The sequence below is a fragment of the Petromyzon marinus genome, chromosome 65, assembly GCF_048934315.1.
Source record: "Petromyzon marinus isolate PM22_M1 ecotype Great Lakes invasive population chromosome 65, UKy_Petmar_22M1.pri1.0, whole genome shotgun sequence".
Classification (NCBI taxonomy): Eukaryota; Metazoa; Chordata; class Hyperoartia; order Petromyzontiformes; family Petromyzontidae; genus Petromyzon; species Petromyzon marinus.
Window position 1 is genome coordinate 5969782 of NC_133731.1, and position 18186 is coordinate 5987967.

At 54.8% G+C, this 18186-nt stretch overlaps 1 protein-coding gene across 17 annotated transcripts in view; it reads right to left on the bottom strand.

Annotated features, from left to right (window-relative positions):
* Window positions 1-4895: 4895 nt before the first annotated feature.
* Window positions 4896-18186, bottom strand: part of CSDE1 (cold shock domain containing E1) — a 48618-nt gene continuing 35327 nt past the window's right edge. For all 17 annotated transcript variants that reach the window (XM_076054300.1, XM_076054291.1, XM_076054287.1 and 14 more), the window contains 8 exons: window positions 16997-17107; window positions 15560-15807; window positions 14091-14203; window positions 13104-13223; window positions 11779-11966; window positions 10231-10394; window positions 8922-9054; window positions 4896-7544 (listed from right to left, as the gene is read on the bottom strand). In XM_076054300.1, the coding sequence (XP_075910415.1) occupies window positions 7497-7544; window positions 8922-9054; window positions 10231-10394; window positions 11779-11966; window positions 13104-13223; window positions 14091-14203; window positions 15560-15807; window positions 16997-17107 (1125 nt within the window). In that variant the 3' untranslated portion in view covers window positions 4896-7496. The remainder of the gene's footprint in view (window positions 7545-8921; window positions 9055-10230; window positions 10395-11778; window positions 11967-13103; window positions 13224-14090; window positions 14204-15559; window positions 15808-16996; window positions 17108-18186) is intronic.

Below are 18186 nucleotides of genomic sequence, written 5' to 3' on the forward strand. Positions count from 1 at the left end.
CACACACAGATACACACAAACACACACGGATATACACAGACACACACAGACACACACGGGTATACACACAGAGACACATACAGACACACACAGACGCACACACGGAAACACACGGACACACACACAAATACACACACGGATACACACAGACACACACACACGGATACACGGATGCACACAGACACACACGGATACACGGATACACACACGGATACACACACGGATACACACACGGGTACACACACGGGTACACACACGGGTACACACACGGGTACACACACGGGTACACACACGGGTACACACACATGCATACAAAGGCAAAGACCCCCACACCCGCCCATAAAGCCTTAACAAATTGTCAGGGCAAGTGTTATTAGCGAGCACCTATGAAGGCCGGCACGGCACACGAGGGCGTCGGTAGCCATGTTAACACACCACACCAGGTACTAATTTGAGGCTGAGTCGACCTTGCGGGAAGGCCCAGGACCGGTTCAGATAATCGTCACCGGTGTTGGCCCTGAACGGGAATCGAACCCGGGTCCGCAAGGTTCGTAGCGGAGCGGCTTTAAACCGCTACACTCCTGCTCCCCCCACAACACACCCAATCACACACCCAATCACACACCCACTCACTCACACACGCACTCATACACCCACTCACTCATATACTCACATACACACTCACCCACTTTCACACCCACTCACCCACTCACACACCCACACACCCACGCACTCACACACACCCACGCACTCACACACACACACTCATTCACACACCCACTCACTTACACACCCACTCACTCATACACTCACACACACTCACCCACTCTCACACCCACTCACTCACCCACTCTCACACCCACTCACACCCACGCACTCACACACCCACTCACTCACACACCCACTCACTCATACACTCACACACACACACTCAGCCACTCTCACACCCACTCACTCACCCACTCTCACACCCACTCACACACCCACGCACTCACACACGCACTCACCCACTCACTCACACACCCACCCACTCACACATCCACTCACTCATACACTCACACACACACTCACCCACTCTCACACCCACTCACCAACTCTGACACCCACTCACACACCCACGCACTCACACACCCACTCTCACACCCACTCACACACCCACTCACTCACACACGCACACACTCACGCACACACGCACTCTCACACCCACTCACACACACCCACTCACTCGCACACCCACCTACTCACATATCGACTCACTCACACCCCCACTCACACACCCATTCACTCACCCACACTCACTCACAGACCCATACTCACTCACAGACCCATTCTCACACCCACTGTTCACACCCACCCACTCATACACACCCACTCTCACACACACACACCCATCCACTCACACACCCACCCACTCTCACACCCACCCACACACACTCTCTCACACCCACCACTCACACACCCCCACTCTCATCCGCACTCACACACACCCACCCACTTACACACCCACCCACTCACACCCACTCACCCACCCACTCACACACACACATCCACTCTAAAACCCACTCTCACCCCCACTCACACACACACCCAATCACACACCCCACGGTAATCTCCGTCCAACGCTAAGGAGGCAGAATCAGCCAAACGTTTCCCGATGGCTATTGAAAGGGCCCATTTATTCAACCAACGGTCATTTACTCTCATAGAAGTCCATTAAAGTGCCCTCCCAAGACCCCCAGCCCATTGTACGAATTCTACGGCAATATCCCTCGTCTTGAGTCGGCCTAAGGGGTTAAGGTCGTTTACGATACAAAAGGAAATTGCGATTGAATTTGATAGCGGATTTGATGGTGGAGAGAATCCATTGATACTCACTTTAATAGATATCGTATGACAGCAGTGGTGGTAGTGGTGGAGAGTCCAATGGAGTGGACTTTAACATATCTCTTATCACAGTGGTGGTGGAGATAGTCCAACATTGCTCACTTTAACAGATCTCTTAACGTTCAAGGTGGAGATAGTCCAATGGAGTTCACTTAAACAGATATCTTATCACAGTGGTGGTGGAGATATACCAATAGAGTTCACTTTAACAGATCTCTTACCAATGGTGGAGGAGATAGTCAAATGGAGTTCACTTTAACAGATATCTTACCAGTGGTGGAGGAGATAGTCAAATGGAGCTCACTTGAACAGATCTCTTATCATTGATGGTGGAGATAGTCAAATGGAGCTCACTTTAACAGATCTCTTACCAGTGGTGGTGGAGATAGTCAAATGGAGTTCACTTTAACAGATCTACTACCAGTGGTGGAGGAGATAGTCAAATGGAGTTCACTTTAACAGATCTCTTACCAGTGGTGGTGGAGATATTCAAATGGAGTTCACTTTAACAGATCTACTACCAGTGGTGGAGGAGATAGTCAAATGGAGTTCACTTTAACAGATCTCTTACCAGTGGTGGAGGAGATAGTCAAATGGAGTTCACTTTAACAAATATCATACTAGTGGTGGTGGTGATAGTCAAATGGAGCTCACTTTAACAGATATCTTACTAGTGGTGGAGGAGATAGTCAAATGGAGCTCACTTTAACAGGTCTCTTATCAGTGGTTGTAGAGAGCGCAGCGAACAATTTCCCAAGCGCTGCGGCCCCCTATATATTCATGCTCAGACAATGACTCTACGGAGTGTTAACACGTGGGGGTGAAACCAGCGCGCAGCTGGAGAAAACCCACCCAAGAGCGGGGGGGGCAGCACTGTCCCTTACAGATGGGGACGCATGGAGGGAGGTTAGTTCTCGTTTGGGTGCTACATCGCGGGATGCGTTCCTCCTCGACGCCCCACGGAACGGGACTTTCGCAAAACATCTGCGTGATCCACCAACACCTCTCCCGTCGCCACAGCGCGCTGGATTGCAGGCCACGCACGCGCGAAGCCGCCGCCACCACCGCCCGTGCTCGGCACGCGTTTATAAAGAATATTTGGCTGCTCGAAAGCGCGCACGTTTATGCCCGTCTAAGGCCACCAATGTTTACCGACTAACGTGTTCCGAGACGATTTAATTGCGCGCGCGCACGCGCGCGCCACCGCCACCACCAGATAATGTCTCCACAAAGATCGGCAGTGACCACCACAATCTCGACACACACGAAGATACAACGGGGGCAGCTGTGGGGGGGGGGGGGTCTCGTGAAATTGTGCAGAGCCCTCTGACGTGGCGCTCTGCCACGGGGATGCCGTGAGCCGTCCGGTGGCCGGTGCCCTCACTTGGGGGGGGGGGGGGGGGAGACGCGCAGCGCCTCGCGAAGGCGCGCGTTCAACTTCTCTCGCACCACAGCAGGGAGCCCGAGCGGGGCGAATCGGAGGTGCGGGGCAAGGTCAACAAACTACGGGTGTCTCCGTGCGAGTCTGTAGGAGTTTATGGGAGTCTGTGGGAGTTTATGGGTTTCTGTCGGAGTTGATGGGTGTCTGTGGGAGTCTATGGGTGGCTGTGGGTGTATGTGGGTGTCTGTGGGAGTCTATGGGAGCCTATGGTGTCTGTGCGAGTCTGTACGAGTATATGGGTGTCTGTGGGAGTCTATGGGTGTCTGTGGGAGTCTATGGGGCTCTGTGCACGTCTGAGTGTCTGTGGGAGTCTATGGGTGTCTGTAGGAGTCTATGGGTGTCTGTGCGAGTCTGTACGAGTATATGGGTGTCTGTGGGAGTCTATGGGTGTCTGTGGGAGTCTATGGGGCTCTGTGCGCGTCTATGGGTGTCTGTGGGAGTCTATGGGTCTCTGTGTGATACGAGGGTTTCTATGGGTGTCTGTGCGAGTCTGTACGAGTATATGGGTGTCTGTGCGAGTCTGTACGAGTATATGGGTGTCTGTGGGTGCCTGTGCGAGTCTGTGGGTGTCTGTGGGTGCCTGTGCGAGTCTGTGGGTGTCTGTGGGTGTCTGTGGGAGTCTATGGGTGTCTGTGCGCGTCTTTACGAGTCTATGGGTGTATGTGCGAGTCTGTACGAGTCTATGGGTGTCTGTGGGAGTCTATGGGTGTCTGTGGGAGTCTATGGGTGTCTGTGGGAGTCTATGGGTGTCTGTGGGGGTCTATGGGAGTCCATGGGTGTCTGTAGGAGTCTATGGGGGTCTATACGAGTCTACGGGTCACTGTGCGAGTCGATGTACGTTGGACTTCTTTCGCACCGTACGTAACCCAGCCACGGCGAATCGGAGGTGCGGTGTGACGCGACGACGCGCCTGGCTCGGCCAACGAGCGTGCGCTGCGTTCCCGATCGCGGAGTCCTTCGACCGGGCCACCCCCAACACGCCAGCAGCCATCGACCGACGCGCCTCTGTAGCTGCTGGCGAGGCCGCCGCTCAGTGGGAACGGCGCGGCTGGAGCGGCTTCCTGCCCCAGACGAATGGACTCACAGACTCACAGACTCACCGACGACTCACAGACTCACCGACGACTCACAGACTCGCCGACTCACAGACGCACCGACTCACCGACTCACCGACGCACAGCCGCACAGACTCACCGACTCACCGACGACTCACAGACGCACCGACTCAAAAACTCACCGACGACTCACCGACTCGCAGACTCACCGACGCGCAGACGCGCAGACTCAGACTCACCGACGCACAGACGCACCGACTCGTAGACTCACCGACTCACAGACGCACAGACTCACAGACGCGCAGACGCACCGACTCGCAGACTCACCGACTCACAGACGCACAGACTCACAGACGCACCGACTCACCGACAACTCAGACTCAGACTCACAGACGCACAGACGCACAGACTCACAGACGCACCGACAACTCACAGACTCACAGACGCACAGACTCACCGACGCACCGACTCTCGCTCCTCCGTGGACGTGGGAACCGACGACGACGCGGCGGGAATTAGACGTTGCACACTTTATTAGGTATTACTTTATTTTTGCATTTTATTTTAACTGCTTCGGTTGTACTGCTTTACAAACTTTGAACAGCTTTTCAAACAAAAAAAAAAGGTCCTCGGCGAGTCTGTTTCCGTGTTATTTTTCGTCGATGTTGTTATATATCTTTTTTTTGTACTTTTCATTTTATTCGTTAATCAGGCATTTTTTTTATTATTATTATTTCGTAACTCCGCGCGTCTCCCTCCTCGCCCTCTTCCCGCGCTCCTAACTCCGCCCGAAGCACGGCACAGAATCGGGAGGAACACTCCGGGCGCTCGCGTCGCTACGCGGCCGGAGGGAGAGGCAGAGAGGGGCGCGGACGGAGCGCGGCGCTTGCGACTCGCCAATGATTTCACGGTGAAATGCTCAAGCATCTAGGCACACGTACGCTCTCACACCACTCTGGCCAGACTCCTCGCCCCGGAATCCCAACGGATCTCCCCCCCGCCCCCCGTCCCCCCACCCCCCCCCCCCCCGGATCTCTTCCCCGCCCCGGAATCCCAACCAATCTCCGGACCCCTCTTCCCCCGGCCGGGAATCCCAACGATCCCCGACTTGTCATCAACTCCGGAATCAAAGCGATCCCCGGACCAACCCCCCCCCCTCCCCTTCCCGCGCCAGAATCCAAACGATCCCCGGAACCTCTTTCCGCCCGGGGAATCCACAACGATTCTGGACTTGTTTCCTCTCTGGAATGCCCAACGATTCCAGACTCGTTTTCTCTCTCCAGAATCCAAGCGATCCCAGGACTTCATTCCCCGCCGGGGAAATCCCCAAAGATCCCGGAACTTCTTTCCCGGCGCGGGGAATCCCCAACGGTCTCGGATGGATTTCTTTCCCGCCCCGGGGAAACTCCCCGTCGATTCCCGGGGGCTTGTATATACGGTGCCGCGCTTGAACACCAAACAAAAAATTTCGGGAGAAAAATGAAATACAAAATAGATGGCGGGCGGGCGGGCGACGCGTTTCTCCCCGGCCAATATCGTCAGTTATTGATTTTTTTTGGTAAAATTATCGCTTCAAGGTTTAACCGCCTGAACACACAAACAAAGTGGATGAGGCGCGTGATTACAAGCAACATCTCAAAGGCTGGATGATCAGTTTAGGGGGGGGAGGGGGGGAAGGCGACCGAAAGGAATGGAAAATGAAAAAGGTGGGGAGGGAGGGGTGGTAGGGAGGGCGGCGGGGGGGGGGGGTAAGGAGGTGTGCAATCTTTAAATAAAACGACTGACGCAGATTTTTTGAACAATTGGAGAAAAAACCAAACCCCAAAGTTGACGTCGGTGAACTCGCAACCACCGCCCCCCCCGGCACCCCTCCCACCTCCGGTGCCGTTCGGCGGCAAACCAAAAAAAAACCAAAGCAGCGGCAAATCTTCTCCGAGCTTTGCGAGATCGGCTTGGAAGGCGGCGGCGTTTGCGTGCGAGTACGCGCTCGCACCAACCCCCTCCCTCCTCCTCTTCTCTGGGTGATGATGGCAACACACGTGTGCACCCGGATACCACACACACACACAGATACACACACAGGCAGGCACACACACACACACACCACGCAGATCCTCCCCGCCACCACCCACAGACTTTGCAGGGCAGGGCGCTGTTAGCGGAGTAGCAGCAGCACCTATGAAGGCCGGCACGGCACAGGAGGGGGTCCCCCCCCCAGGGTGGCCAGTACGATGTTCAGGCCGCACGTCGTCTCCCCAGTGGCGATGTTTACTACGCGCCGCACCCAGGTACTCATTTGAGGTTCCAGTCGACCAAGGGGAGGACCAGGACCGGTTCAGATAATCGTCACCGGCGTTGGTGGCCGTGAGAGCGGGAATTTGTTGGGTCGCCGGGTTCGTAGCGTGAGCCGCTGCACTGCTGCTAACCACTGACACACACACACACGCGAGCGAACAACTCCCGACACAAAAAGGCAGATGCGCGCACACACACACACACACACGCACCCAGACACACAAGTGGACACGCACGGTCACACAACACCCGAAACCACACGGGACACACGCGCACACAAACGGCACACAAAAAACAGATAGCACCTACGTCGATAGCCACACAGAGAAACATGGACACGCACGCGCACGGACGCATGAAGGCAAAGACACTCAGGCCTACACACACACACGCACACATCCTCGCACGCACACGCAGAGAGACAGACATACCACTGAGGGCCCGGGGACATGCGGGAGGGGGGTCAGGCAAGGCCAAGGTGGGACGGATGGAGCTGGGAGTTGTAGGGGTGAACTGGGCAGGGTTACAATGCCGGAGGGCGGGGAAGGGGATGGTGGTGGTGCGATGCGGCCCGACGGGCCTATTGCAGCAGACGGGGCAACGAGAGAGAGAGAGAGTTTATGAGCACGTGGCGCGTGGGGCCGGCTGCGTTATAAACACGGGGGGGGGGGCAGGGCCTGGCAAAGCCGCGGCCCGAGCGTGCGGTTGAGCGGTAGCGGCGGCACGCGGCGCGACGGCGGCGGGGGTCAGACACGCGGCCACCCCCCCCCCCCCCCCACGGCGTCACGGGTCTACGCCGCCGCTCCTCGCTCGGCGCCGCTTTACTCGGCCACCCCGACCTGACGCAGCACTCGCTCCACGGTGAAGCCCTGCGTACACACGCGTACACACGCGCACACACGCGTACACACACGTACACACGGGGGAGAGGTCACGGGCGGCCGTCACGCGAGGCCCCGCGGACGCAATCGGGAGGCCAGGAGCGCGAGCGGTAGCCGTGAGGAAACTGAACGGAACGACGGTCGCCGCTGGCATCGCGCGCCAACTTGCGATGGCGACCGGCAGGCGCGTGACGCAATTGTCAATACCGAGTTCAAGAATCAAAAGGCAGGTTGGGAAAAGAAGGAAAAAAAAAAACACAAGCGGACTAATCACCATCTGTTACATCTGCTTGGGATAGAGCGTTGCACCCTCGCACGCTCCGGTTTTCCTCTCTCGTTTACAACGCTCATTAAGTGGCCGATAACACCTTCGTATATCGAGGACCGCAGAACTTGGAGGGCAGGTCAGGGGTGGGGGGGGGGGGGGTAAGAATTAACGCCGGGTCACCGCGTATACTGTACGGTGGTGGCGTGTAACAATCTTACATTATTGTCGTGATCATCGTCGTCGTTATTATTATTGTTGTTGATCATAAAATAAAATAAATTGCGGTCGAAACGTCGCGATTTGTTTTATTTTATTTCTAACTTTTATTATTTCGATTTCAAGCTTTCGTGACTGCAGGGATTCATATTCTTGGTTCTTTCGGTAAATTCACGTAGAAGGGAAACAATAAAATAATAAAAAGTATATATAAAACAATAACATTCGCACGACGTTTCGACTGCAACACAAGCAATCATCAAGCAAACCACTTTTTTCAAATTTTCTTGCTGTGGTTTTCACACCTGATGATGATTGCTTGTGTTGCAGTCGTGACGTCGCGAGAAAGTGTATTGTTTTATATTTTTATTATTTTATCGTTTCCCTTCTACGTGACTTTACCGAAAGAACCAAGAATTTAGTATTATTATTGTTAACATTATGAGACCTCCTTTGCCAGAAACAAGATATAGGAATAGGTTTTACCCTTTTAACTGGCACAAAAACTGACGCCTTTATTCAAGGCATCATGTTTGCAATAACCACAACACAAGCAGTCAAAATGCAAACAAAAAGACAACTCTGATAATAATGTGCACTGTCCTTGAATTTGATTGGTCCACACCCGAGACAGCTCTAGGCTCTAAGAAAAGCTGTCTCGGGTGTGGACCAATCAAATTCAAGGACAGTGCATATTATTATTATCATCAGAGTTGTCTTTTTTGTTTGCATTTTGACTGCTTGTGTTGTGGTCATTGCAAACATGATGCCTTGAATAAAGGTGTCAGTTTTTGTGCCAGTTAAAAGGGTAAAACCTATTACTATTATTATTGTTGTTGTTATTGTTGTTATTCGAACACCTGGGGCCCTCCTCCCCTCACCTTGGTGCTGTCGGGCCCGCGAGGCTGCCGCGTGACGGTGAGGCGTGGGGCGCTGTTGTCGTCCAGCGTGAGGCTCTTGAGACGGCTCACCAGACGCTCGGGCCGCGGGGACGGAGTCATCTTCGACGCCTCGCTGCGTGTGGGGGGCGGCAAGGGGGGGGGCAAGGGCAGGGGCGGGCAGGAAGTTGGCAGAGGGACACGGAAGTGGCAGGAAGGTGGCAGAGGGGCAGGAAGGTGGCAGAGGGGCAGGAAGGTGGCAGAGGGGGGACAGGAAGGTGGCAGAGGGACAGGAAGGTGGCAGAGGGGGGACAGGAAGGTGGCAGAGGAGGGGGCAGGAAGGTAGGCGAGGGGGGGCAGGTGGCAGAGGGGTTAGGCGAGTCAATCAGAGGGGTGCACTTTCAAATCCCTGGGGTCTGGCGTCTCTCACTTGCTTGCTCTCTTCTCAGATGCGATTAAACTGGACAATTAAAATGATGATGCACAAACGGGAAATTGACAAACTATCCGCACGGTGTGTGGCGAATGTGATCACCACCCAGAACAGAGCCGTGGACACGTCATGACGTCGACTCGGTCAGCGATTCACAAACACGGAGGGGGGGGGGGGGGGGCGTCACAACACTCTGATACTCCTGACGCAATCATCTGGCTCAACCACTACAGCGAGTAAAATCATAGCTGTTGCTCTAAGTCCACATCAGCCGTACGTAGCTAAGCTAACCGTGCTAATCAGAGGTGCGGAGGAAGGACAACAAACTCTGGGTCTCCGTGCGAGTCTATGGGTCTCTGTGTGAGTCTGTGGGTCTCTGTGCGAGTCTGTGGGTCTCTGTGTGAGTCTGTGGGTCTCTGTGTGAGTCTGTGGGTCTCTGTGTGAGTCTATGGGTCTCTGTGTGAGTCTATGGGTCTCTGTGCTATTCTGTGGGTCTCTGTGCTATTCTGTGGGTCTCTGTGCAATTCTGTGGGTCTCTGTGTGAGTCTGTGAGTCTCTGTGCGAGTCTGTGAGTCTCTGTGTTAGTCTGTGGGTCTCTGTGTGAGTCTATGGGTCTCTGTGCGAGTCTATGGGTCTCCGTGCGAGTCTATGGGTCTCCGTGCGAGTCTATGGGTCTCCGTGCGAGTCTATGGGTCTCCGTGCGAGTCTATGGGCCTCCGTGCGAGTCCATGCATGTATGAATGTTGACCTTCTTTGGCACCATGCACGTGCCAAAGGACGAATGAGAAGCAGACTCGTCATCACGGCGGTGATTCTGTCACGGCAACGGAGTGCAAAAAGCTTCGCGGTCGAGGGGCGCGCGCAAGTGTGTCGGCGTACCCGATCCGGCGCACGTTGCAGGCACTGCTCTTGCTGGTGCGCGGGTTGAAGACCACGTGGAACTCCACCTCGTCGTTGGGCATCAGCTCGAGGCCGTCCAGCACCTCGCTCACGTGGAAGAAGAGCTTCTTGCTGTCGCCAACCTCGTACGCGATGAAGCCAAACTGAGCGCGCGCCGGAAACGGAGGAAAGAAAAGAAATGCACAACGACAAGAATCGGAATCGTCGTCTTCACCCGATTTATCCCGCAGGAGGAGGATGCGTCGTCGATGGGGCTGTGTGTTCGGTCGGGGTAACGGAGTCGGCGGGTTACACCGACAAACCAGACCAAAAAACAAAGTCGCTAACAACGAAGTAGACCACCAGTGTAAGGGTGTTGTTAGACATCCTTGGGCAGCGTCTTGTAACGACACGGATATCATCATAACCACCATAACCGCGCCACGAGGGGGGACGCTACTCGGATGTGGCTCGGTATAGATGGCGATTGGTCGGAAGGTTTGAAAGAGGCGAGAATATTTGAAAGGAGGCAAAGGGGGGGGGGGGGGGTGGGGGGGGGGTGGTGTGTGGAGATCTGTTGGGGACTGTTAGAAGGGGAGCAGAGGGATTGGTTAGAAGGCATGGGTGGGGATTGGAGAGGGGGGGGGGGTGCTCCCGGGAGAGGGAAGCGAGGGGAGTGGGGTTTTGGCTGGCGGCAGGCACGGGACCTTGTTGTGAAGGCCAATGCACTTGGCCTTCACAACAACGATTTTGGACCCCTCCCCCCACTAGTCACACGGCGTCACAAAAAGTCAGACCCCCCCCCCTCAAATATGACGTCACAAAGCTCTATCGCCCCCCCCCCCCCAAAAATAAAACATGCGTCAAATCGCTTTAAACTATTGTCATTGTAGTGCGTATTTAATGTGGCGCTGCACTCTGATGCTGTCGGAGAAAACATTTATTAGAAAGTCTATTTAAGCAAGTAGAACGTGTTGCCTATATTAATTTAAAGTCGCTTATTTTGAGGTGACGTCACATTTCTCAAACCCCCCCCCCCGTACACAAATGTCTGACCCCCCACCCACCCCCCCCCCACCCCAGGTGCGTGACGTCATTTATGGACGGCCCCTTATCCAACTTAGTGCCGCCTTTGCACGCGTACACAAGCTAGAACGTGGCGCGGTACTGGGACTGCTGTCGTCGTGGTTTTGCTGCCTAGCCCCCCCCAAAGCGTGTGTTATGGGTGTCGAAAAAATCGGCAGCAATTTACGAATCGTATTTGGCCGCCTACAAATGTCCACGTGATGACGATGCCGCTTTCCCCGTTGAGCCATAATTCGCGGCCCAGGTGGGCCAGCGTTCTGTAAAAATTAAGAGCTACGGAGCTCAGCGGGGGGGCGGGGGGGGGGGCCTTACCTGGTAAAATAAAAAACATAGTTGGGAAGCAGGAGTTAATTAACGCCACGCCCGCAGTATTAACCGGGGCGGACGCCGAGCTGGAACCACGAACCACCTCCCCCCACCCCCGCACTCCATGCAATAACGCGAAGGATAACGGAGCCCCACCTCGCTCTTGACCGAGTCGATGAAGGCCCTCTCCAGCTTGCGCATGGGCGTGATGTTGCAGGCCATGAGCCCCCCGGTGGCCGTGACTGTGCACAGCTGGAATTTGACGTTTTCGCCCTTCTGCAGGTACTCGCAGCGACTGGCCAGCCCCACCACGCCGTACGGGAAAGTGTCGCCCTTCAGGGCACCTGCCACAAATACACGAGTCAATCGATCGCTCGCACGGGCGGCAACACAACAGGGTGAGCGATGTCATCCCCCCCCCCCCACCCGCGCACCCGATTTGATTTGTCTAGAACAGGGGCGGGGAACCTTGTTTCTGCCAAGGGCCATTTGGATATTGATGGCATCATTCGCGGGCCAAAACAAAATCATCAACTTAAAAAATGAGCCTGTTATATTTGGTCAAACATTTAATTAACTCGCCCGTAATGCGATGGCTGGAACTGCTTCTCTTTGGCGAGGCGTGGTGATGATGTCAGCTGGTATTTGACGATGTTGTTGCTACTCGCAACTGCTTTTCCAGGTTTGCTCCTAGATTTATTGAATTTCGAGTCCCGCCCTGCGGTTGCCTTGGCAGGGCCACACCAAACGGTTCCGCGGGCCTCATACGGCCCGCGGGCCTGACGTTCCCCACCCCTGGTCTAGAAAAACACCCCAACAGTGGCAGCCCTCCCTGTGCGGCAAAAGGTTGACAGGGCACCTGGCCAGCGAGCGGGCATGAGTCTGTCAGTAAGGAGGCGATGATTACCGTTACGTGTTCTAGCCTAGAACACCCCCCCCCCAGGTGGCAGCTCTCCCTGTGCGGGGCACAAGGTGAGACTTGGCATCTGGCCTGTCAGGAAGTCGCTTATCACATGAAAAGGGGCGCCACGTTGGCAAGATGTTAACTACCTCGCCTGGTATACAGGAGGTCGTGGGTTCAATCACAACCCTGACCCCTGTATATTTGAAGTTTGCATGTTTTCTCTGTGGTCGCGAGGATTATTCCCCGGTTCCTCCGGTTTTTACATCCAACATTGAGAATCGACGTCACGCGTTTAAAGAGTATATGGCTGCTTATACATTTCCACGTGATGAGCCACTTCGTTGGGCGATCATGTGTCGCTTCTGACAAAGAGCTACGCAGCTTCAGTGGGAGGACCTTACAACACCTGGCGATATAAAAAAAATAGTCCAGCTTTGTGAAAAGCAATTTCCCCAGAATCGCTCGCTTAAAAGGAGACTCTAAAATAAAAACCAAATCACGATGGCCGTCAAGGTTCGTGCGATCGCGGAAGGTCGGCAGGTTCAGCGAGGGAGGGGGGGGGGTCAAAGGTACGCACAGTCCTCGGTGACCTCCACCAGCCCCTGGTATTCGGCCTGCTGGGGATCGACGCTGCGGAGCGGCCGGGCCACCTTGCCCAGGTAAATCGTCGGCTGCACGTCGTCCTTGGGCACGTTTCCTGCGCGGGGAGGGGGGCGGGGGGGCCAAGGACATCCCGGACACGCGTCTTTTTCACGAACCCGCGTAATTTTCAGACGGCAAGCTTTCGGTAAAGCCATCGAACAAAGGCGGGTCTTCACGGCGTCGCGCGGCGCTTACAGGTTGCGCTTCCGCGGCCGTCTGGAACGCTCTTCCCTTCCGATATTAGGAAGCCACTGGGCAGCTATGCACTTTCAAATCATCATCATCTAGATTGAAAAACTCATTTCTTTAGAACTGTTGTCCTCCCCCCGCACATCCGATTAGCACGGCTGGCTACGTATGGTGCTCGAAAGAAGTTCAGCATACATATGAAGATACATACATATAAATCATCATAAAAAATATATATAAACCATCATTAAAAAAGAACGCTCCCCAACCGCCCAACTTCACGAGTGGACAATGGCACGTCCACTACAGCCGGGCCATGCAGTCGAACACCGTGCCACTCCATGCCAGACCACGGTCATGTCATGCTGAGCCACGCTATGTCATGCTAAGTCATACTTTTGCATGCTGTGACAGGCCATACCAGGCCATGCCAGACCACACCGTATCACGCCGAGCCATGTTGTTTTAAGGTGCGTCACACTGTGCCATGCTGTGCCAGGCCACACCGTGCCACGCTGAGCCACGCTGAGCCACACAGTGTCACGCTGAGCCATGCCAGGCCGTGGCCGGCCATTCCAGGCCGTGGCCGGCCACACCAGGCCGTTGTCGGCCACACCGTCTCTCGCCGAGCTATGCTGAGCAACGCTACGCCGGGCTGTGTCACGCCACGCTGTGCCAGGCCACGTCCAACCAGGCCATGCCACGCCGTGCCGCCCCGGCCGTAACTTCTCACCGCTGGTGATCTTGGACACCTTGTCAGCGCTCGTCTTGTTCGCCTTGGTCTTGGACAGCGAGTACTCGACGGCGTCGCCCACCTCCAGCAAGTCCACGTCGCCGTTGTACTCGCTGTGCACGCACACGGACACAAGATTCCACCGTACAGGCCCAACGGAATGTTGGGGCGAGTGCTGTTAGCAGACAGAGCTGCAGCTATCAAGGCCAATACGGTACACAACAGGGGATGGTGTGGTCAGCAAAACACGCACGGCCACCTTTGTCTCTCCAGTGATGATGTTTTACACACACCGCACCAGGCACTCGTTTAAGGACGAGCCGACGTAGGCGAGAGGCACATGACCGGTTCAGATCATCTTCACCGATGTTGGCTTTGAGCCGGATTTAAACTCGGGTGGCCAGGTTCGTCGCGCAGTGCGCTAACGATTACACTACCGCTCCCCACGCGTGCACACACACGCGCACATATACGCAGGCGGTCCTCCCCGCCCCCCCCCCCCCACTCTCATGACGTTACAATGCGTCCCTGGGAACCCTGTTGTCGTAATTCAGACAGTAGACTAATTTTAGCCCGAGCAGTGATTAAACCGGCCTCTCAAGTGCAGCGAGTCGATGGTCTCCGCCCGGCCACCGATCGCTGCACAAAGAACCCCACTGGTTCAAACTCGATTCGGGGAGGTATGAAATCTGTGTCTCTGTGTTCTCTGCTGGTGTGTCTGCCTTTGTGTCTTGAATTGGGTTTACGTCGCTGTGCTGTCTCTGCCTATAGTTGTGTGCCTGGGTGTCTCTAAGTGTGCGCCGCTGCGGCGCCCTCTCTGTGCGCCTGACAACTTGTGTCATGCCAATTTGTGTCCCACTGTCTCTGAGACCCAGTCCCTCCATCTCTGGCTATTTAAGGCCTCGGTACAAAGCTGCATTACCTCTTAACTGTGTGCGTGTCTCCCCCCATAGGTCTCTCTACGGTATGCATTCTATCACTATCTTAAATTTCACACTCAACTTACAATTTAACAATCTTTGAAATAGTGTATTCAACCGGACCATGTGTTAATTGTGTTTTAACCGACCGTCTGTGTTGCTTTACACAGTTTCCAAATTTTGCTGAACCCTGTTTGATTTAGTGTGATGCTCCGTCTCTCTGTATCCCCTGGTATATCTGTGTTAATTCCCTCTACTTAAGGTCTGTATATATATATCTGCGGTTATGTGTGTTCCTCTACCTGATGATGATTGCTTGTGTTGCAATCGAAACGTCGTATATTATGTAATTGTATTTTTTCTTATTTCTACACGTGACTTTACCGAAAAAACCAAAGATCAACCCCACTGGTGTTACACCGCCACTCGTGTCTCGCTCGCTCACTCGGGCACCCACCCCCAGTGGCCCCGTGCCCCCGTGACCCCGTGACCCCGTGGCCCCGTCTCCCCCGCCACCTCCCCCTCCCCGGCCCCGTGGCCCCCGTTCACCTGTAGTGGAAGAAGATCTCGGCGTTGTGCTGAATGTTCTCGATGAAGCCGAAGTTGTCCTTGAGCGTGGCGATGAAGCCCACCTGCCGCTTGCCGCCGCCGCCGCCGCCGCCGCCGCCGCCGGAGACGGTGCCGCCTCCGCCGCCGCTGCTGTTGCCCGAGCCGCCACTGGCGAGGCGGCTCAGCACCCGGACGCAGGCGGCGCTTCGCTGCCCGCTCCTCTTCACCTCCGCAATGCTGAACTCCACCTGGTGGGAGGCGAGAGAGGCGGGGAGGGGGGGGGGGGTAGCGGGGCGAGGGACGCGCAAAGGTTTAGTATCATCACATCGTCGTCGTCATGATCGACCTAAGTCGATTTCCTGCTGGGTTCAGCGATACCACCGTAGCGTCCCACGATGGCCAGGAGATGTTAACTACTTCGCCAGGTATACAGGAGGTCGTGGGTTCCCGATCCCGACGCCTGCTGTATATTTGGAGTTTGCGCGCTCTCCCCGTGGGTCGCGTGGATTTGTCTACGTAAACCTTTAGAGTATTTGGCCGCTAAAAATTTCCACGTGATAAGCCACTTCGTTGAGCTATCATTTATGGCCAGGTCGCTTCTCAAGAGCTATATAGCTCAGTGGGCCTCACCTGTCAGTTCTGTTGCCAGATAAAAGGGTAAAAGCCTACCATCATATTTTGCTACTGGCAAAGGAGGTCTCATGATGTAAATGCTTACCCCGAGTTCTCAATACTCTGATGGTGCATTGTCTTTGAGTTGTGCGCCTTTTGGCGTTATCTGGTCGGACACCAATGTGAGACTGGGCTCTAAGAAAAGCTGTCTCTGGTGTGGACCAATCAATTTCAAGGACAATGCATACATTATCAGTGCTGTTTTTTTTGTTTGCATTTTGAGCGCAGGCATTGTGGTCAATGCAAACATGACTCCTTGTCAAAAGGTGTCAATTTTGTTGCCAAATAAAAGGGTAAAAAAAAACCTATTATCATTTTAAAATATTGTTTAGTTTAGTTTTTAGATCCTACGACGGAACAATCCAGCCTGGCGCCCGCGTCGATTTCATCACTCCACCTCGGTGGGTACGTGCGCTTTTAACTTCTTTCGCACTGTACGTAGCCAGCCGTGGCTAGGTCCTCGGGGACGCGGGCTCCGCACCGTGGGTGCAACCGTGGCCGGTTTGATTGTTCCTCCCAAGGCAAACGTCGTGTTCGTTCGCTTCACCAGGAGACAACTCAAGACACCAGGATTAGTCTCATCGGCCAGAGCGGCCTTGCCTTTGGAGGAGGTGGGGGTGGGGGGGGGGTGCCGGGGGCTGTCTCGTGACGCGGTGGTTTCCTCCCACGCCGAAGCCAAAGCCCATTCACGAGCGCAACCGGGCAGGCACACCGAGCCACGCCAAGGCACGTTCACCCGTCGCGAATCGCGACGCAAAGCCGTACCTTGTCGCCGACTTTGGGCGCTCCGCGTCCCTCCACGTCTTTGCACAGGTACGAGATGGTCATCTTCTCGCCCTCCTCCTCCTCGTAAGCGATGATCCCCGGCTCCTGGTCCTGTGCAGGTGGGGGGAGGCCTCGCAAGAGTCAGGTCAAATCTAGGCCGCCCCCCCCCCCACCCCCACCTCCCCCGCCACTGCTGGTGCTGTTACGACGGACGTCGTTACAGCCGCTCTGCCGTGCGGCTTTGCGCTCTCTCCCTCTCTCTTTCCCTTTCGGTCACTCTCCCTTTCTCTCGCTCTCTCTTACTCTCTGCTCCGATGCGAGTTTGGGTCGTAACCGCGGCGCTGTTCGGCACGATGTCCTCCCAAGTTCTGGTCTCCATGTGCCGGAAGCTTCTTTGGGAAACTCAAATCCCGAATTCACCCTCGCGCAATTTCACAAACAGGCCCCCCCCCCCCCTCCACCGACGTGTTGGTTCCCCCTAACCCTAAGGTCTAAATGCCCCTCATAAACAAACAACACGTAGCTGTGTTAAAAAACGAAGTGTTTCTGTTCCGGTAATATGAATAACTTTGTATTTCTGGTATTTAGAGCGAGAAGTGAATGAGTTTTGTCACGCGGGGTGGGTTGGGGGGTCTGCGTGGGGGTCCGCGAAAATGTTCGCATCGGTCGAGAGGTGCCGGCGGCAGGCCAAAGAAGAGTTTGGCAAACACCGCCCCGGCGGGGAGACCCTTCCAATCGGGAGCGATGAGAATAAACGAACCACCGGGCCCCGTACCCTCTATCGATTTACCTCCACTTTAAAATGTTCCGAGCATTATGTCGTTTAACCCGGCGGTTCACAGCTGTTGTTCTGCTAACGATACCCAGTGGGGGGGGCGTGAAGTTTTACGAAGCGATTCGGTTCGGTGTGGCTGTCAATTGCCTGTGGTGTGACACAGCTCATGGAGACCACAGGCCACCGCAGTTCCACCACAGCCGATTGGTCACAGCGTGGAATTATTGGCCACGTTTTAAAGAATAAATATTTTTTGAGATGGACTTTGGGAAGACCGTGAAACTGAATTTTTAACAATTAAAACGTAAATAATAGAAACACAGTAAAGTTATGAGAAGTTGCAGCGATAAACACACACACACACAAGCGTGCACACACGCGTGTGTGTGATTTCATGCGAGCACACTTTACACAG